Source organism: Bos taurus, chromosome 26 (genome assembly GCF_002263795.3).
Source record: "Bos taurus isolate L1 Dominette 01449 registration number 42190680 breed Hereford chromosome 26, ARS-UCD2.0, whole genome shotgun sequence".
Classification (NCBI taxonomy): domain Eukaryota; kingdom Metazoa; phylum Chordata; class Mammalia; order Artiodactyla; family Bovidae; genus Bos; species Bos taurus.
In genome coordinates, this window is record NC_037353.1 from 35,559,551 (window position 1) to 35,581,679 (window position 22,129).

The 22,129-nt window shown below is 38.5% G+C and overlaps 1 protein-coding gene across 8 annotated transcripts in view; it reads left to right on the forward strand.

The window, feature by feature from the left end:
* The window catches only part of ATRNL1 (attractin like 1), an 815,618-nt gene that overhangs the window by 22,124 nt on the left and 771,365 nt on the right, over positions 1-22,129 (forward strand). For all 8 annotated transcript variants that reach the window (XM_024985963.2, XM_059882070.1, XM_059882071.1 and 5 more), the window contains exons 2-3: positions 13,717-13,800; positions 14,899-15,012. In XM_024985963.2, the coding sequence (XP_024841731.1) occupies positions 13,717-13,800; positions 14,899-15,012 (198 nt within the window). The remainder of the gene's footprint in view (positions 1-13,716; positions 13,801-14,898; positions 15,013-22,129) is intronic.

Genomic DNA, 22,129 nt, shown 5'->3' on the forward strand with positions numbered 1-22,129 from the left:
GAATGTGAGAAAATAATGTTGAAAAGCATGCTGTTTGGAATTTCTAAGTTTATGGTAGTTTGTTAACACAGCAATAAAAATAAATTCAAGAGTACATATAGCAGCAAATCATTGAAAGAAGGTATTCTGTTTGAGTTAGTTAATCATATTATTCAATTAACCATAAAATTAAATCATTTCTTTAAGCATGGTAGTCAATTGAGTTTTGTTATTTTTAACAACAATAATACAGGATAATTTGTGGGTTTAGTTTCTTATAATGCTTTGTATACCTTCCTTGGCTTTCTTTGATCTACCATGATTATTCACACTCTAAATGATTTTAGAGGAATCATTTAAATGGTTCTTCACACTCTAAATTATTTTAAAGGAATGACTTTAGAGGAATTCATAGTCTGAGTGATTGGTATAAGTTTACTAATTGATAAGAAAGATGCTGTGGAATTTTGATGGTCTCATCAGTTTGGCCCCAGTGTTTTTCTGAAACACTGCTTGAGCCAAAGATACCTGTTTTACCCTGTAGGTACCTAAACTATATGCTACCTAAAAATGAATCCAAAAATTTTGTTACAGACACATTAAGGTTCTGAAATGATTAGTAGATGTGATGTCAGTTTAGCCAAAGGGGAAGAGGTCGTCTGTGTTACTAGATAGTAGATGAGTTTGAAAAGGATGATTAGCATGTGGAAGGGACTATGTAACTAAAAAAATACTTGAATTATATAGTTTATCCATAGGCAGTGCTAGGCAATTGCTGGTCCATAGTTCCAGGCAGAGCCCTTACTGTATAGAGGAAGGTAGGCAGAATGCATCACTTCTAAGTTGGCTGCACCTCACTTGTCCAGGTTTCTCTTCTTAACTTACCAATCAGAAGTCACCGCTTCTGCACTGGGGAAGGAGGAGGGAGTGAGATGTGGGAAGAGAGGCCAGGAGTGTCAGTCTCATCAAAATCCTTTCATATGGAAACACGAAGAGTGGACAATATATGCTCTTTTACAGTTACTAAAAAAAAAAAAAAGAGTATGACTGAAAATAGCCTCTTCAAAATTGAAACAGCTTTGCCTAATAATTTTTCTTCCTATCTTTGCAGTTTGCTTGCTTGATGTGGAACTCAACTTGACATTAACCATATCTAACATGGCCAGAAATCTGAAAGTATATTAAATGCTTAATTATGATATTTGGCCCACAGATACTCAAATATTTGAATTAGGCCTCTGAGGACCCAGAATAACTGTTGTCAAGTCCAGTATAACTTATCCATTGATAAGTATTGACGTACAATAACTAATGGATTGAGATGACAAAATCTTTTTGAGATTGGTCTTAGTAACATTCTGCCTGAAGACACTGTTTTGTCCTGGCAACTGTTTGAAGTCTGGTTGAAGATGAAATTGGGAAAGATTAACAATGGGAATGGGGCTTCCCTGGTGGCTCAGTGGTAAAGAATCTGCCTGCAGTGCAGGAGATTTGGGTTCTATCCTTGGGTCGAGAAGATCCCCTCGAGAATGGAATGACTACCTACTCACAGTATTCTGGCCCGGAGAATCCCTTAGACAGAGGAGCCTGGCCGGCTACAGTCTGTACGGCTGCAAAGAGTTGAGCATGACTGAGCAACTAACTCTCTCACTCAGCAATGGGCATACAGTATTTTGAAGGATCATAGAAAAGAGTTCTCTTTATTTGCTGGAGGGAGATGGCGATGGTCCTACCAGTGGCATTCAACCAGAAGTCAGTGATTTTCTACCCCAGATCCTGGGAGAGTGAGGAATAAAAGCGCCTTCCTTCAAAACTAGGCTTGATAGCTAAGCAAGCACATACTGTTTGCTCTCACTGAGGTCAGTGTGCAGACATTTTAGTTAGTGTGTGCTGGGGGCCAGTCCAATTAGTATATGCAGCTTGGTTAGTGTACTTATATGGGGGAAAATATTAGCTAATAAAGTCAATACTGCTGTGGCCAGGATATGACTCATACAAATTAGTGATCTCCAAAGTGGGCTGATATCCAAGGTGACTTACTGGAGTGTGGGAAGAAAACATTAGGACTTCTGTTACTATTATTTTTAATTTTGATTTCTTAAATTTATGCTTCATCGTCCATAATATTTAAATGGTCTATGTTTATTAACATGTAAATATACGTCTAAGAGAAGGAAATGGCAACTCACTCCAGTAATCTTGCCTGGAGAGTCCCATGGACAGAGGAGCCTGGTGGGCTACTGTTCATGGGATCGCAAAGAGTCAGATACGATAAGCACACACATACATATATTATATTTATGTAGTAAAAAATATTCCTGATGAGAGAACATGATAATTAAAGTTTGGAGACTTCTACTGTAGTGGAAAAAGTCATCTCACCTCAACTTTTATTAGGGATCAGGTGGACAGAGAGTGCAGACTTGGGAGTGAAGATGCACAGCACACTGTAAAGAAAGCAGGAAGAAGTGCAGGCTCAGCACGGTGTAATTCAATAAAGTATCAGAGTGCAGAGGGAAAAACAATGAATGTAATCTAGAGGTTCTCTTCATTTTATTTAAAAATAAGTCAATAAATATCAAGTAATATTTTAATTAAAAACACTATTTAATAAAAGACTTGCATGTGAAGTTGACTTCCAAAGACAACTCTGGGTAAAGACTATCCCTGGGTGGATCTGATATTTTCTCTCTATAGTGGTTATGCTGGCATTAAAGCCATATACTTTGATAAGCAGGACTTACTGTTTTCTGTAATACTTTATAATATTAAAACAATTGCATTTTTCTTATTTTTAAAATGTCTTAATCAGATTTTGTATTCATGGCCAGGGTAGAGAATAACACTTTAACTGATTTAATGTTAATTCTGTTTAATGTTTCTGCTGGTTTTCCTGCATTTAGTAGTGGCCATTCCTGTGTTATAAACATCGTAGTGTGCTTATTTGATTAAGGGCTCTGGATTGAAGCGCTTCAGCTGGTGAGACATTGGCAAGGCATATGGGCACGTGCAGGCATCTAGACAGAGATTGGCAAACTTTTTCTGTGAAGGGCCAGATAGTAGATATTTTAGGCTTTGTAGGCCAGATGGTCTCTTTTGCTACTACTCAACTGTTCTTGTAACATGTAAGCAGTCTTCGATATATGTAAACAAATGGGTGTAGCTGTGTTCCAATAAAACTTCATTTACACAAACACACAATAGGCTACAGGTTTATGGAGCCCTGATCTAGATTAACCATGTCAATATGGTTCTCAATTCAAGAACACAGTTGCTACAAATTAAGAGAGAAGTTAATTGCTTAAAACTTAGAATGCATTGTAGAAACAACATGAGAAACAGAAGCAGCCTATTTTACCTTTTATGTAGCTGAACTGTTGTTCAGTCGCTCTGTCATATCCTACTCTGCGACACCATGGACTGCAGTACACCAGGCTTCGCTGTCCTTCATCTCCTGGAGCTTGCTCAAACTCATGTCCATTGAGTCAGTGATGCCATCCAACCATCTCATCCTCTGTCATCCCCTTCTCCTCCTGCCTTCAGTCTTTCCCAGCATCAGGGTCTTTTCTAATGAGTCAGGTCTTCACATCAGGTGGCCAAAGTATTGGAGCTTCTGCTTTAGCATCAGTCCTTCCAGTGAATATTCAGGATTGACTTCCTTCAGGATTAACTGTTTGATCTTTCAGTTCAAGGGACTCTCAAGAGTCTTTTCCAACACCACAGTTCAAAAGCATCAATTCTTTGGCACTCAGCTTTCTTTATGGTCCAACTCTCATATCCATACATGACTACTGGAGAAAACATAGCTTTGACTAGATGGACCTTTGTCAGAAAAATAATGTCTGTGCTATGGACCTTTGGTCCTGTAGTGTATGCTACCTAATTTTTAAAAATCTCAACCCATCTGGAATGTATAGACGTTAAGAGTAAGAGGTGAAGAAATAGGTTGGAAACTAGGTGTTTGTGGTCAGAGTATGACCTTGGAGCGCAAGACTTCTGAATTTTAGAACAGTTCCAGGTTGTGAAGATGTCCAAAGTGTGTAATGGGAGTGCTTTGTTCAAGTGGCATAAAGGTGAAGATTCTTTCAGCTGGAGAAGAGATCAGGAGCTCCTTCATATTGTGGAAGTGGTAGGAGTTTTCCCCCCTTTTCTCCTAACTCTTGATGATAAGAAAGGATTTTCCATCCCTTTTGTCTTGGTTTGTGTCAGCACCCCACTTATTTCTAATAGAGTGAAAACGGCAAAAAGGAAACCTCTTTGCAGTAAGTAGAGGTGAAGATAAGCTCTTGGTAGGTACTTTTGTTAGGGATGGGGATGAAGGTAGAGAAGAATTTCAGGTGAGTAGCGTTTTCTCTTAAGTCTGTGTAATTGTGCCTCTGAAGAGGAAGAGGGTGGGACAGAGTAGGTAGGTTTCATGTGCTCTTGTTGTGCAGCTGAGGTGGGGGAATATAACAGTTCTTTTGCGTGACCTTTTATGGGTGGTAGGTAAGGGTTATAGTGGTAACTCCTACAGTATGTGTTTCTTTAGAGGAGGGGGAATATATTTTAAACTAAGGGGAAGAAGTTTCCGAACATAGCACAGGACTGGGTTAGTTTGAGTGAGTGGGTGATAGAGAAATCGAGAGGTTTTGGGGAAAGAAGTCCCAAGTAGCAGTAGATTTCCTCATATGCAGTTCAGGAGCGATATTCCTAACTAAGAAGTTAGAGTGCATGCATGCTTCGTTGCTAAGTCGTGTCCAACTCTTTGCAGAAGATAGATTATACTGTAGATAATAGTTGCAAAGGACTGTTGCTAAAGCTGAAGCTCCAATACTTTGGCCACCTGACTTGAAGAGCTGACTCATTGAAAAAGACCCTGATGCTAGGGAGGATTGAAGGTAAAAGGAGAAGAAGGCAGCAGAGGATGAAATGGTTAGATAGTGTCACTGACTCAATGGACATGAATTTGAGCAAACTCTGGGAGACAGTGGAGGACCGAGGAGCCTGGGATGCTATAGTCCATGGGATTGCAAAGAGTCGGACATGGCTTAATGACTGAATAGCAACAACAACAGCAGTTGCAAAGTTGTCTGTTCTTAAACTTCCAGGTTTATTTTCTTACTATTAATAAAAGAGCTGCATATTTCTTGACTATTAAGGTATTTTTTGAATATGTTATACTTCTCTTCTTCCATTAGAGAAAAAATGGAAAAAGTGGCTGTGTAGGGTCATGGAACAAATTAAGATTCCTTTAAAATTGACTCTCTGAGGCTCTAAACTGTTATCAAACAGGTGTAATTTATGTCTGATAATTTGTATCATTAGGTTCAGCCCCAATTTGGGATTTTTGCAGTTAAATTGTAACAATATTTTTATTTTAAGGGTTTGTTACACTATCAGAAACTATGGAGAAGGATTTCTTAATGGACCTCACTGATGGATCTAAGCCTTGTTTAAATCCAGAGGAAATTTTTATAGAGAATTTCCTCTTTTATTCACTTGGTTTTTGAGATAATGGAAATAATATATGACTTTGAAGTTGTGATGGTAAAATTTCTAAATATTTATTGATATTCTCTGTCAAGACATCATTTTCCTGTTTCATGAGCTGTTTGTCTTGATTTCCTTCAGCATTTTTTGAGTATATTTAGAATACTTGATTTAAAGTGTTTGTCTAACAAATACAGTTTCTGTGTTTGCTCAAGGACAGTATCTGTTAATTTCTCCTGTGAATGGCTAAACTTTCGTGTTTCTTTATATGCTTCGTGATTTATGTTGAGCCTGGGCATTGGATTATTTTAACGTGATAACTCTAGAAATTGAGTTCTTCGCCCCTTTCAGGGTTTGTTTTACGTGGTTGTAGATGTGTATTTTTGTTCAATGACTTTTCTAAACTATTTTTTGTAATGACTGTATTCTTTGTTATGTGTGGTTTCTAAAGTCACTGTTCCTTAGTTTATGGTAAGCTAGTGTTTTGACATAGATTTCCTCAAGTGTCTGACATCAAGAAAAAATAAAGAACTCTCTTACTGTGTGCAGATGAACTCTGTTTGGACACTTCTGCAGTGCTTGGCCAGGTGGTTTATGACCCTGCCTTAGCCTTCACTTCCTTCTTGCTCTGAGTCTAAAAATCAGCCAGAGGTGGAAGTGTAGAGTCTTTTCAGGTATTTTTCTGAGCTTGAAGTATAAGAAAAGTCTCCCTGAGCATGCATGTGGCTTCCCAAATTCCCAAGTCAAAATAACTGATTTTGAAATTTTTAATATATATGTTTAGAGCTATAAATTTCTTTCTGAACAGTGGTTGAGCTTCATCTTATAAATTTTGGTATGATGTGGTTTTAGTATTAACAATTACATTTTTTTTTTTTTTGTAATTGTTCTTCAGACTTGTCTGTTTAACTGCCAAATGTTTGGGGATTTTAAATTCATTTATTTTTGGTCACTATATATATATATATATATAGGGCTGCCAGTAATTACATGGCTTTTGAATGCGTGGTTCCTATAGCCAGCTGTCATTGATTTAATCATTTCTGCTGTTACTTGTGACTTAAGAACAAGTATAGGCACGCTGCTGCTGCTGCTAAGTCGCTTCAGTCGTGTCCGACTCTGTGCAGCCCCATAGACGGCAGCCCACCAGGCTCCGCCGTCCCTGGGATTCTCCAGGCAAGAACTCTGGAGTGGGTTGCCATTTCCTTCTCCAATGCATGAAAGTGAAAATGAAGTCGCTCAGTCGTGTCTGACTCTTCATGACCCCGTGGACTGTAGCCCACCAGGCTCCTCCGTCTATGGGATTTTCCAGGCAAGAGTACTGGAGTGGGTTGCCATTGCCTTCTCCGAAGTATAGGCATACCTCAGAGATATTGTGGGCTCTGTTCCAGACCACCACAATAAAGCCAATGTTGCAGTAAAGCAAGTCACATGAATTTTTTGGTTTCTAAAACCAAAATTGAGTACATGCAGTATATTTGGGGGAGAAGGCAATGGCAACCCACTCCAGTACTCTTGCCTGGAAAACCACAAGGATGGAGGAGCCTGGTAGGCTGCAATCCATGTGGTTGCTAGGAGTTGGATATGACTGAGTGACTTCACTTTCACTTTTAAGTTTCATGCATTGGAGAAGGAAATGGCAACCCACTCCAGTGTTCTTGCCTGGAGAATCCCATGGACAGAGGCGCCTGGAGGGCTTCAGTCCATGGGTTGCAAAGAGTCAGACATGACTGAGCAACTAACACTAACTAACTTGGGTCCAATCAGGAAAGAGAATCACAGAGTCATTTGAGTAGGAAAAACTTAATGTAAAGGATTATAGACTCTAACATGAATTGGAGCAATGAGAAGTTGGCTGCTGTTGTTGTTCAGTGACTCAGTCGTGTCTGATTCTTTGCGATCCCATGAACTGCAGCACACCAGGCTTCTTTGTCCTTCACTGTCTCTTGGAGTTTGCTCAAACTCATGTCCATTGAGTCTATGATGCCATCCAACCATCTCATCCTCTGTCATCCCCTTCTCCTCTTGCCCTCAATCTTTCCCAGCATCAGGGTCTTTTCTAAGAAATAAAGAGAACTCTGCAGGATATGGAAATACTAGATACAAGGATCAGTGCCTACCACGTTATGTCTGAGATAGAGCACGTAAGTGAGAGTCCCTGGAACCTGGCCTGAGATCCAGACCTTTTTGGGAGAGGAAACTTGGCTTATTGTTTGGCTGAAAAGTCGCTGGAAAGCTCTACCTGTGAAATTTGCTTGCCATTTGCCCTTTGTGCCTTGCTGTGGTTACTTACAGGATGCTGGGGAAAGCTGTTCACGGAGTGGTGTCTCCCTGGAGGTACTCCTCTGCAGAACTAGCTGAGGGGAAGTGCTGGGGGTCCTGTTGGTGGCTGGGTGCTGGCGGCCATCAGGCACTGTAGGAGCCTAGTGCTCCAGAAGCCAGCAAGGTGCAGGAGCTTGTGTGAGTACATTGGAACCTAGGAGGCAGATCTCTTTCCTTCTGCAGTCTCCAGTGTGCTCTGTTGAGAAAGCCTGCAGGCTTAGTATCCTGCCATCTGGAAAAAAAAATTGTTCAAAGGGCCTAGATCCATTTTCACAGAGTAGGCAAAATTTTGAAGTGGAAGTCAATGGATAACTGATACAGTCTGCCCTTTAATTAGCTTCTTCTGTATGCATCCTTCTAAACACATATGAAGCCCCAAACAACCAACAAAGCTGTGTTTCTACCTAAGAATATATACTTTTTCTAAGTGAAGAAGTTCTCATCTTTTGTCCAAAACAAGGAAACAGTTTCCAGAGTCATTGTATCCATCACTGGTTGTATTACTTGCTCTTCATATTCAGTCATAAGCACACATTAACTAAAGTCTAAATTGTAAAGTTAACTTACAGCAACTTGTAAATAAAAATGTGGAGGAGAGAGAAGATGTGGGGGTGTGTGTATCAAATAGACACTATTCAAAGCTGTTAGGATACTTAATGTGTTCAATTCAGTTCAGTCACTTAGTCATGTCTGACTCTTTATGACCCCATGGACTGCAGCATGCCAGGCTTTCCTGTCCATCACCAACTTCTGGAACTTGCTCAAACTCATGTCCATAGAGTCAGTGATGCCATCCAACCAGCTCATCATCTGTCATCCCTTTCTCCTCCTGCCTTCAGTCTTTCCCAGCATCAGGGTCTGTTTCAGTGAGTCACTTCTTCACATCAGGTGGCCAAAATATTGGAGAGAGTTTCAGCTTCAGCATCAGTCCTTCCAGTGAATATTCAGGACTGATTTCCTTTAGGATGGAAACCTTTAGGATCGAACCTTTAGAATGGTTCCATCTCTTTGCAGTCCAAGGGACTCTCAAGAGTCTTCTTCAACACCATAGTTCAAAAGCATCAATTCTTCAGCACTCAGCTTTCTTTATGGTCCAACTCTCACATCCATACATGACTACTGGAAAACCCATAGCTTTGACTAGACGGACTTTCGTTGGTAAAGTAATGTCTCTGCTTTTTAACATGCAGTCTAGGTTGGTCATAGCTTTTCTTCCAAGGAGCAAGCGCCTTTTAATTTCATGGCTGCTTTCACCATGTGGAATGATTTTGGAGCCCCCCCAAATAAAGTCTCTTACTGTTTCCATTATTTCCCCATCTATTTGCCATGAAGTGATGGTACCAGATGCCATGATCTTAGTTTTCTGAATGTTGAGCTTTAAGCCAGCCTTTTCACTCTCCTCTTTTACTTTCATCAAGAACATGTTTAGTTCTTCTTCATTTTCTGCCATAAGGGAGATGTCATCTGCATATCTGAGGTTATTAATATTTTTCCCAGCAGTCTTGATTCCAGCTTGTGCTTCATCCAGCCCAGCATTTCACATGATGTACTCTGCATATAAGTTAAATAAGCAGGGTGACAATATACAGCCTTGACGTACTCCTTTCCCAATTTGGAACCAATCTGTTGTTCCATGTCCAGTTCTAACTGTTGCTTCTTTACCTGCATACAGATTTCTCAGGACGCAGGGCAGGTGGTCTGATATTCTTTTCTCTTCAAGAATTTTACAGTTTGTTGTGATCCACATAGTCAAAGACTTTGGCATAGTCAATAAAGCAGAAGTAGATGTTTTTCTGGAACTCTCTTGCTTTTTCTGTGATCCAACAGATGTTAGCAATTTGATTTCTGATTCCTCTGCCTTTTTAAAATCCAGCTTGAACATCTGGAAGTTTACGATTCATGTACTGTTGAAGCCTAGCTTGGAGAATTTTGAGCATTACTTTGGTAGTGTGTGAGATGAGTGCCATTGTGCAGTAGTTTGAGCATTCTTTGGCATTGCCTTTCTTTGGAGTTGGAATGAAAACTGACCTTTTCCAGTCCTGTGGCCACTGCTGAGTTTTCCAAATTTGCTGCCCTGTTGAGTGCAGCACTTTCACAGCATCATCTTTTAGGATTTGAAATAGCTCAACTCGAATTCTATGACCTCCACTAGCTTTGTTCGTAGTGCTGCTTCCTAAGGCCCACTTGACTTCCCATTCCAGGATGTCTGGCTCTAGGTGAGTGATCACACCCTCATGGTTATCTGGGTTTAATGTGTTATTTAATGTGTTAAAAGACCATAATTGATGTATATGATTTTGTTCTTCCATTCCCCATTCCATATTTCTCCTGTCCTTGGCTAGGATTTCATCTTCTCGGAGTTTTGCTTGTTGGAGTGACTCACACTCAATGGGTTGAAGCCTCAATCATCCTGCTGTAGTCTGGATATTTTCGTATGGACCTGTCTTCTAGATTGCTCATCCTATTTCAGCTGTGTTTAATATGTTTAATGTAATGAACATGAACTTGGGCAAGCTCCAGGAGATGGTGAGGGACAGGAAGGCCTGGCATGCTGCAGTCCATGGGGTCACAAAGAGTTGGACATGACTGGATGACTGAACAGCAACAATAATAGCAACAACATCAACAATGTGTTGTTAAAACTGTCCATCAGATTCTTAATTTTGATTAATATAGTTTTCATAATTAGAATTTCCATTATTTTTCAATCATACTGTTACTTTTTATGGCTTCAATTAGCTGCCAAAATTTTAAATCTTGTCTGTTGTCTTTTTGAACTTAGTAAATCATGTTTATTGTGTAGGGCACATCTGATAATCTCCACATATTGGGAATTCTTCAGATCTCTTTCTGAAGCTATTCTGTTGGTTGTTATTTTGTTGTCTTCTATCTTCATATACCTGATTATCTTTGATTATGCTGCTGCTGCTGCTAAGTCACTTCAGTCGTGTCCGACTCTGTGCGACCCCATAGACGGCAGCCCACCAGGCTCCCCTGTCCCTGGGATTCTCCAGGCAAGAACACTGGAGTGGGTTGCCATTTCCTCCTCCAATGCATGAAAGTGAAAAGTGAAAGTGAAGTCGCTCAGTCGTGTCTGACTCCTAGCCACCCATGGACTGCAGCCCACCAGGCCCCTCCATCCATGGGATTTTCCAGGCAAGAGTACTGGAATGGGGTGTCATTGCCTTCTCCGGCTGCTGACCTAACAAGTGACAATTTTATTTATAAAATGGGCCTAACAGTCTACAACTTCACTTAAGAATAAGTAAAAGAACAAACATGAACTTGTCTGGAGACAAGAAATATACACTAGATACATTTAAAACAGGATGTAAATTCTCATGTACCTTTCATCTTTCCTTGGGTACACTTATCTAACTGCTTTTACTGGTGTCCTTGGGTACACTAGCTGTATATATAAGATTTATATGAAAATGGAAAACACCAAACAAGTCAAGTAGTTGCTTTGGGGGCAAAGTTGATGAGATCTTTATGATGAAAATAACCTTACAATATATTTCTGTTAGATTCCCATGAAATGCTTATAGTAGACATCTTATTTGAAAAATTACTGCTGGGAATAAGTTGAGGACTGGGATCATGTTATCTTTTTATACAGAATGTTTTTGTATCTTCTGTTAGGAGACTTGGCCTAATACACTGTGGCCTATAGCCCACCAGGCTCCTCTGTCCACAGGGTTTTCCAGGCAAGAATACTGAAATGCGTTGCCATTTCCTTCTCCAAATAGTAGTTCTAGTCTCACCTTAAGCGGGTGGTAGGTCTCGGAGTTTTCTGCCATCCCGATGACTTGTAGCTGGCTTGCAGTCCATGCAGATTTTGTTTCTGGTTCATCTTCACCCTTCTAGCAAATCATCATGTCCTAGATCAGAGTGCCATGCTGTTTATTCGAGCCCCTACTTTTGTAGGTTATTGCCTCCAACTTTTGTTCCCCCTCCCTCCTTGAGGCTGCAAAAAGCACTCTCTGCCTTTTGGCAGTCTCTAATAAATAGATGAAATTCTCCATAGCAAAAGTCACTCTGGATGCCCAGTTCTTAAAGAATTTGCAACTTCTGCATCTTGGCTTAGTAGATCTTAACCATTCTGTTACTTATAAGATTTAAAAATTGTTCTTTTAACTTTTTCAGTTATCTTCAGTGGAAGTTTGTTTGAATTACTTCATCTGGAGCTATTATTGGAAGTGACAAATCAGGACAAGTTATTTAACCTGTTATTACAAATGTACTTCAGTTTTCTTATCTGTAGTATGGGATTAATAATGTTTACTATCTCGTGGAGTTTTTGAGATTTTTAAGTGAGGTAAAATTGTGTGCTTAGGAGAAGTCAATGGCACCCCACTCTAGTACTCTTGCCTGGAAAGTCCCATGGACCGAGGAGCCTAGTAGGCTGCATTCCATGGGGTCGCTAGGAGTCGGACACGACTGAGCGACTTCATTTTCACTTTTCACTTTCATGCATTGGAGAAGGAAATGGCAACCCACTCCAGTGTTCTTGCCTGGAGAATCCCAGGGAGGGAGGAGCCTGGTGGGCTGCCGTCTATGGGGTGGCACAGAGTCGGACACGACTGAAGTGACTTAGCAGCAGCAGCAGCACTGTGTGCTTACAGTAACACCTGATACGTAGGAAATTTAGTGTTAGATTAATTTGAGAACCCTGGAGTTTTCCAAGCATGAATTAGCCCCTTTTTTTGCCCAAAGTAATTTTCAAGGATTCTGAAAGATTTATAAGTAACATTTATATTAATTGATCTTTATGTCAATGCTGGTTTAGGTAAATGAAGCTTTTTTCCCCCCTAATGTTTTTAATACTCACTGCTATAAGGAGAATTTAATATTGCCTTAAACTAGATAATGACCCTGATATCTTTGTGTACATGTATATATATGTGTGTGTATCTATATGTGAATGTATAAAGACTGATAAGCCCCAGGGTGTGTTTCTGTGTATGTGTGTGTGCGAGCTAAGTCGATTTAGTCATGTCCAACTCTTTGCCACCCTGTGGCCTGTAGCCCGCCAGGCTCCTCTGTCCATGGGATTCTCAAGGCAAGAATACTAGAGTGGGTTGCCATGCCTTCCTCCAGGGGATCTTGCCTCCCCAGGAATCAAATCTGTGTCTCTTATGTCTCCTGCACTGGCAGGAGGGTTCTTTACCACTAGCGCCACGTGGGAAGCCTGTGTGTATGTGTGTGCCTATATAAATGTATAAAGGCTAAATGGAAAGATGTCTTAATTATTTAAAACATTGTCTTTTCTTTATAAAATAAATGGACTGGAGCTACGAACAACATGAAGTAGAATTGGGTTATTCTTTAAATGTTTTAAAAGTCTGAAAATCTGAAGCTTTTCTAATTATCTTTTTCTTTTTTGTGTTTAAAATAGAGGATAATTAAAAACCCCTTGATTTACCCTATTTTTAAAATTGAGTTCTTGGACTAGGTAGAAAGTAGGCAAAAGAAAATGATATAAAAACAGGTAGCTGAATTCAGTAAAGTCTGGTGATATCTACTTTGCAGTCCTGCTGCATGAAAACAAATAGAGCTAACACTGTAACCTCCCCCCAAAGCGCTAGGTACATATACTATTTCTCTGGTCCATGGATCTGCATCTTTCAAATGCATTTGATCTTTCTTTTGCCTCCATCTAATTTTTGTGCAGAGGAAGTATTACTGAATTCATTTTGCTTCAGCATGGAACCCATCTGTATAATGTCAGTCTTTCAGTGTGTTTCTCCAGTTTGTAAAATGCAACAATCATATAAAAACTTAAAGAAATTAAAAAACAAGTTTTTTTTGAGATTTAGAGAGATAAATGGCAATTTGAAAATTTTCTTAAGTTGTAAACAAGTTCTCCTTTTTGGAAGCTTGAATTAGTGTCTTTAAATGTTTTATGCTATTATAGGTATTCATTTTTGTGATTTTGTTTTCTAGGTTAACAGAACCTTCTGGATATTTAACAGATGGTCCAATTAACTATAAATATAAAACTAAATGTACATGGCTAATTGAAGGCTAGTAAGTATACAATTTGGGTTAAATTAATTTATTCTGCAGTGATAAATGCTTAGCAATATAAAACATTATAAAGGTATAACAGCTTCAAAGTTACATATTCTGTTGCTTATTGTTGGAAAACATTATTCATTATATTTTAAAATGGGATTTATAAATTTTAGATATCGTGTTTACTATAAATTACAGTACCCTTGTGACAGTAGTTTAATTTTTGCATATATTTTATTTTTAAGTTCTGTCACTATGGCATTAAATAAAGTATGCGTTTTTGGCTTATTTTAAATAGCTTGTTTTAGAATTTGAAGACTCCATAGAAAGTATAAAATATTCCATGCTGAATTATGCCATTTGTTCATACTGTTCATCATTTTAGTTCTAAGGGTGTTAAAAAAAGAACATTTTGTAAAACAGTTAATTGTCGTTTTAGAGGCATTTTTCAATAATTAGGGTTGTGACTGAATTTATCTATTTAAACATATAAATGAATCATAGATGAATTGATATTAGTTATTTTTTAACTGTTTTATGATTTTTAAAGAGTCTGGAAAACTGGGTATTTGTTGTTGTTGTTACTTTAAAAGCTTTTTTAAACTTTAGAGTTATTAATTCCCTGTGAACCTATGGTCTCCTTTATTTGTTAACAAATGGCAGTGTATTATACTGAGATGTTTTGATTAAATTTGAAGACCTTATTAGTACCTGTAGTTAAAGGTTGATAGAAATACGAATAGTCTTCAGTGCTGAATTTAAAAATCAACTTTAGTTAAGTACAGTTTGAATATATATTAAGTGTACATGTCAATAAAGTTTCAATGAAGTTTACAGTTTATGTATCTCTACCTTAATTAAGACATAGAACATTTCCTGTCGATTAAATTTTTAGAAAAGGATGATGCATGCCTATGGCTGGTTAATAGATTTTGAAGTTGTATGTCTTTTTACAAATTGCATATGACTGCTTATCAATCTTTTATACTGATGACTTAGGGATTTATAGCTAAGTTTCTGTAAATAGATTTTTAATAAATATTGTAAGATTTCTTCAGATCATGCTTTACATATTACATATTAATTTTTAAATATTTTAATTTTTTTCAGTCCAAATGCAGTGTTAAGATTAAGATTCAATCATTTTGCTACAGAATGTAGCTGGGATCATATGTATGTTTATGATGGAGATTCAATATATGCACCTTTAATAGCTGTACTTAGGTGAGTAGTTTTGTTTAATTGGTGAACTTATAGTCAGTTGTAGAAAAGTAACTGTATAGTTTATTAATTTTAAATATATACTCATCTGTACTTCAAAAATAAATTTAGCATAGACATTGGTGGTTAAATTTCAAAGCTGGTATAAGGCTGTTGATACTATGTCAACTTAGGTGTATGTATAATAATGTAAACATTGATATAACAAAGATAAATAAGTACTGTCTCAGAAATATAGATTTATTTATAAATATCCTTTATTCTTGCTATACATAGTTCATATTTTTATTTTTTAATGTTTTTAATTAATGTTTGTATAGTATGTATTTTTACCCTTTTACTTTCAACTATATCATTATAAACATTATAAGTTTCTTGTCAACAGTGCATAGTTGGGTCATGTTTTTGTGTTTTTTTTTTTTTTTTTTAACTTTGTGTAGTTTTCAAAACTGCCTATATGCATAGGTTAATGTGAGTTCTAACTGACAAAGAAATTAATGGATGTGTTTTTTTTTTAAGAAAATTAAAATTTATATTTTCTGGCTTTATTGAGATATAATTGACATACTGTGTTAGTTTAAATTTATAACATGATTATATATATATATATATATATGAGCACACAATTATATAGTGTGTGTGTTCAGTTGCTCCGTCTTGTCTTTTTGTGACCCCATGGACTGTAGCCTGCCAGGCTCCTCTGTCCATGGAATTTTCCAGGCAAGAATACTGGAGTGAGTTGCCATTTCCTTCTCTGGGAATAGACATGTATTTTATAGTTTTTTTAATTTTAGAGAAATTATAAATTTTAAATTCTGTAAAAAAAGATTACATTATATTTTATGTAGTGGTTTAATAGAGGTGTTTGTATTAGTTCTCATAGTTTGGAAATTTTGGTTGCTTCAAAATATATTATTGTTAGTCAGATGGTCAGACTTAATTTAAAAATTTTTAAATCACAGCATTTTCAGGATCAATTTAAAAATCTTTTTTATGTGTGTATGTACATTATTATGAAATGTTTTATGAACAGAAGAAAACATTAGAAAAAATTTTGAGCATATAGTATAGGTTTTGTGTACAATTTAACTAGCATGATTGTTGAGTTATTCATTACACTATTCCTTACTTCTGTTGTTTACACAGTATCTCTTTTTTTAAAAAAAATAATTTTATTGATTGATTCTTTTGTCTGTGCTGGGTCTTCACTGCTGTGAAGCTGCTCTCTGTTTGTGTACATGGGCTTCTCATTGTGGTGCCTTCTCATGTTGCAGAGCGTGGGCTCTTGGGTGTACAGGCTTCAGCAGCTGCAGCTCATGGCTCAGTACTTTTGGTTCCTGGGCTCTCAAGCACAGACTCAGTAGTTGTGGCGCCTGGGCTTTGTTGCCCCAGGGCATGTGGGATCTTCCCGGACCAGGCATCGAACCCAAGTCTCCTGCATTGGCAGGCAGATTCTTTACCACTGAGCCACTAAGGATGCCCTACCCCAGTATCTTTGATATGCTCTGTCATTGTTAAAAATGTATATATGGGTAAAAGCTTACTGTTCCCTTTAACTTTTTATTTTACTTTTCTTTTTACTATTTATGTTGTCATTATCCTGTTTTAACAGGAATGTAAATTATTATTTTTTTGGACAACCAAGCAGTTGTATTTTGGAATGACTGTTTTAAAGTGACTCCTTCGGACCTTAGACACACTCTGACATTGCGATTGCTCAAGATACTTATAGAACTTAATTTTTGAGTTGTTTGAAAGTTATATAAAGGGTATTCTTGAGTAACCCTTCATCTAAGAATAGTAGATGGAAAATGGAGCAGAGCTTTGTGAATAATTACATTTCGATAGTTAGATAAGATCCTAGGTTCATACATTTATTTGTTGCAATTTAGATATAACTTTTCATTTCTCTAGCTTGGTCTACATTTGCTGCCCATCATTTAGATGTGTGGCTTTTTATTTGTGTTTCTAGTAGCTGTGATGACTTTCTGTTAATTAACAGTGATTCATTAATGCTCTTACCAACCATTTCTTTGATACTAAAGGAAACTTTTGTTAGATAATTAGCAGGATGGGATTTAGTATGACCGTGAAGGTGGAACCAGTGACTTTTCATTAGCAAGTGTTTCTGTTAGCTATCCTGAGGGAGATAGAAAGTTCATGTTTATTAAATATCCACTTGATCCTCAGCACTGTATCAGGCAGTTTAAATGTCATCACATCCTCATAAGGACACTGTAGAAGTGCTGTTAACCCCATTTATTGTTGAGAGAATTGAGCCCCAGAAAAATCAAGTTTGACTTCTGATAGATGGTAGAGCCAGGATTAGGACTTAAAGCTTATACTGTTTGTACTTTACTTTACTAAGAATGAGTTGTATAAGTATTTATTGTTCAATAAACGTTTGATAACCTACCCAGTTCCAGAGACTACCATAAGCCTGGAGGATGCAGTAAGGAGTAAGGTACAGGTTACTGCAGACACAGCTACCTGAAGCTGGGTCAGACTTCACAGGTTAAGTGCACAGCCCTCCCCAAAACTGCCCTCACTTCAGGCACCAGCTGCAAGTTCAGGGGTGCCCAGGCCACCTGCACTTCTGGACCAGCTGGTTACAAGTTGAGAGGTGCCGTAACCCTCTCAGGTTCAGTCATTAACTAGATAACTCACAGAACTCAGGAAAGCACTGTACTTATGATTATAGTTTTATTCCAAATTATAAAAATCAGGACCAGTCAAATGAGACACATAGGGTGAGATCTGGGGGCATCACAGACAAAGCTTCTGTGTCCTTATGTGTGCTTGGTCATTCAGTTGTGTCTGGCTCTTTGTGACCCCATGGGTTGTAGCCTACCAGGCTTCTCTGTCCATGGGATTCTCCAGGTAAGATCACTGGAATGGGTTGCCATTTCCTCCTCAAGGGGATCTTCCCAACTCAGGGATTGAACCCAGGTCTCCTACATTGCAGACGGATTCTTTACTATCTGAACGACCAGAGAAGCCCAAGAATACTGGAGTTAGGCAGCCTGTACCTTCTTCAGGGGAAGTTTCCAGCCCAGGAATCTTAACTGGAGTCTCCTACCTTGCAGGTGGATTCTTTACCAGCTGAGCCACCAGGGAAGCACTCTGTGTCCCTAGGACAGATGTTATCCTCCCAATGTATCAGTATGTATTAGGATGCTCTCCTGAGTTTTAGGTGTATAGAGTTAATTGGGAATTGTGTTTCATATGATTGATTGACTCATTGACCACATGGTCAAACTCAGTCTCCACCCCCATTCTGACTCTGGAAGTCAGGTGAATTTCTTGTGGCTTAGAGCTCCAAGACTTTAATCAGTCACTTGGTTGGTCTTTCTGTTGTGGGCAGCTCCTATCCTGAGTCACCTCTAGCATGAACTGTGAGCCCACAGTAAATAATAGAGACATTGTTGTCAGTTGGGAAATGCCAAGGTTTTGGAGGCTGTATCACCACACAGTCGATGTGCCCTGAGAGTGACATGTGAACAGACTGTTTACATGTAACAAGTGTTGTAATCAGGTTCTGAAAAGAGTGCTATATGATTTCAGAAGTAGCTAATTTTTCATGGTGTCTTTCATTGTCAGTAGAAGAGTGAAGACAAAGTGTGGGGATTAGATAGGACATCCTAGATGGAGAAAAACACAGTTCAGGTCAGTCCTGTTGCTTAGTCGTTTCCGACTCTTTGTGACCCCATGGACTGCAGCATGGCAGACTTCCCTGTCCATCACCAGTTCCTGGAGCTTATTCAAACTCACGTGCATCGAGTTGCTGATGCCATCCAACCATCTCATCCTGTGTGGTCCCCTTCTCTACCTGCCTTTAATCTTTTCCAGCATCAAGGTCTTTTCAAATGAGTCAGTTCTTTGCATCCGGTGACCAAAGTATTGCAGTTTTAGCTTCAGCATCAGTCCTTCCAGTGAACACCCAGGACTGATTTCCTTTAGGATGGACTGGTTGGATTTCCTTGCAGTCCAAGGGACTCTCAAGAGTCTTCTCCAACACCACAGTTCAAAAGCATCAATTCTTCTGCACTCAGCTCTCTTGATAGTCCAACTCTCACATCCATACGTGGCTACTGAAAAAACCATAGCTTTGACTAGATGGACCTTTGTTGGCAAAGTAATGTCTCTGCTTTTTAATATGCTATCTAGGTTTGTCATAGCTTTTCTTCCAAGGAGCAAGTGTCTTTTAACTTCATAGCTGCAGTCACCATCTGCAGTGATTTTGGAGCCCCCCAAAATAGTCTCTCACTGTTTCCATTGTTTCCCCATCTGTTTGTCATCAAGTGATGCGACCAGATGCCACAATCTTAGTTTTTGAATGTTGAGTTTTAAGCCAACTTTTTCACTCTTCTCTTTCACTTTCATCAAGAGGCTCCTAAGTTGTTCTTCGCTTTCTGCCATAAGGGTGGTGTCATTTGCGTATCTGAGGTTATTGATATTTCTCCTGGCAACCTTGATTCCAGCTTGTGCTTCATCCAGCCCAGCATTTCGCATGATGTACTCTGCATATAAGTTAAATAAGCAGGGTGACAATAATCAGCATTGACATACTGGTTTCTTGATTTGGGACCAGTCTGTTGTTCCATGTCCAGTTCTAGCTGTTGCTTCTTGACCTGCATACAGATTTCTCAGAAGGCAGGTCAGGTGGTCTGGTATTCCCATCTTTTTAAGAATTTTCCACAATTTGTTGTGATTCACACAGTCAAAGGCTTTGGCCTAATCAATAAAGCAAAAGTAGGTGTTTTTCTGGAACTCTTGCTTTTTCTTTGACCCAACGGATGTTGGCAACTTGATCTCTGGTTCCTCTGCGTTTTTTAAATCCAGCTTGAACCTATGGAAGTTTACGGTTCACATACTGTTGAAGCCTGGCTTGGAGGATTTTGAGCGTTACTTTGCTAGCGTGTGAGATGAATGCAACTGTGCGGTAGTTTGAACATTCTTTGGCATTGCTTTTCTTTGGGATTGGAATGAAAACTGACCTTTTCCAGTCCTATGGCCACTGCTGAGTTTTCCAAATTTGCTGGCTTACTGAGTGCAGCACTTTCACAGCATCATCTTTTAGGATTTGAAATAGCTCAACTGGAATTCCACCTCCACTAGCTTTGTTCATAGTGGCATATACACCCTAAAGAACATTATATTTTGGGACAGTAGTAAGTAGTGATGAGTAGCTTGATCATAGGAAATATGAAGGGATAGGTGGGAGCCCGAGTACTCTATAAATGGTAATCAGTAGCATCTCCTGCATGCTCATGTGCCAGGTAGCATTTATATATACATCAAGTCCTTTATATATACATCAAGTCATTGACTCCTCACAGTAACCTTTCAGGTAGGTATTATTGCTATTTTGTAAATGGAGAATTGAGGCACAGAGAGATTCTGTGAGTGGCTCAGAGTTGCTTAACTTGTAAGCAGTGGAATCAGAATATAAGCCTGGTTTTATTGTCCCTTGATCACTGTAACTGAAGAAGGCAATGGCACCCCACTCCAGTACTCTTGCCTGGAGAATCCCATGGATGAAGGAGCCTGGTAGGCTGCAGTCCATGGGGTCGCTAAGAATCAGGCACAACTAAGCGACTTCACTTTCACTTTTCACTTTCATGCATTGGAGAAGGCAACCCACTCCAGTATTCTTGCCTGGAGAATCCCAGGGACAGAGCAGCCTAGTGGGCTGCTGTCCATGGGGTCGCACAGAGTCAGACACGACTGAAGTGACTTAGAAGCAGCAGCAGCAGCAGATCATTGTAACATTGCTTTCTTCTTACCACACTAAAGAAATTGACTTTATTCTGTAGGCAAGATAGAACTATATATAATTCTCCATTTTATAATATGGAGATGGATTGGAATGGAGATGTGTTATTTTTTTTATTGTGTGCTGGACGATCATGTGCCAGACACCTTGATTGTAAAATCATTAGTAATAATAATTTGAGGCCTAGGAATTTGTTGTATTCCCGGAGAATGCCAGGGACACTAGAAATTCACAGCCAGCTGGATTCTAAATCAGGTGTTGAGGTGATTCACAGCCACGCTGTCGTTTCTGAAGGTCCTGTCTTTTATGGGTTCACTTTTACTCCTAGTCTTTGGGGTCTCAGGTCAGAGGGGGTTCTGTGTTCTACTCTGTGGTTTCCTAGCTCTGTGAAACAGTCCAGTTTCTTAGCCCTTTGAACCTGACCTCTAACTTTGAAATTAGTGAATGCCTGTATGGAGAAATGGTGAGGCCAGTTCCTTTTCTAGTGGACTTCAGTGAGAAGGTTGGTTGGTCCAAATAGGTATGTTATGTGGGAAGTGGGAATCTTCTTTCATTTATTGTTTTTAAAACACAAACAAACAGCCAAGCAAACAAATCTGCTCTTTTCATCTGTTTCAGAGCATTTAATCATATCTGTTAAAAAGATCTGGAATATTATTTTTAGCAATGTGTTCATGTGATGTAATCTCACTACAGTGAAAATTATATATGTGTATAAAACTGGTCTTACAGAAATTAATTCTGTTGACAGTCTGCTTTTAAAATCTTTTGTTCCTTCACAAACAGAAGCTAGTAAATGTTATAATAATTGTTAAAACATCAGGGGTTGTTTACTTTTTAATTTGTTTGCTTTTCAAAATGTGTTTACAAAATAAATTACTTGACTATAATATTTCATTTTGTTCTGTCAAATACAATCTGAATGAGGGACTTCAGTACCTGTTGGTACCTAAACATAAGTTTAACAGTGTCTAAAGGAATCGGATACTTTGAGTAATGTAATTTGTTGTTAGCAGCTTTTTTTTTCTTATATGTTTTCTTAGATTTAGAGAGGATAGTATGGTATAAGTAAATGAAGATATGTAATTTTCCCCTGTGAACAAGAATGCTTAAAAAGGCAGAAATACCAGTTATTAATACAGAACTCCTGCTTTTACACAGTTATATTTTTCCCCAACAAACTTCATTTTCTTTTGTGTTTGTTGTCTTTTGGAATAATTATATATTGATGTAATTTGCATGAGTATGCAAAATGCTAAAGAATTATAAAAAGTATGTATGTTAAGATAATCTAAAACTAGGTTAGTGAATTGCAGATGTGCAACTTTAACTGGAATATCATTG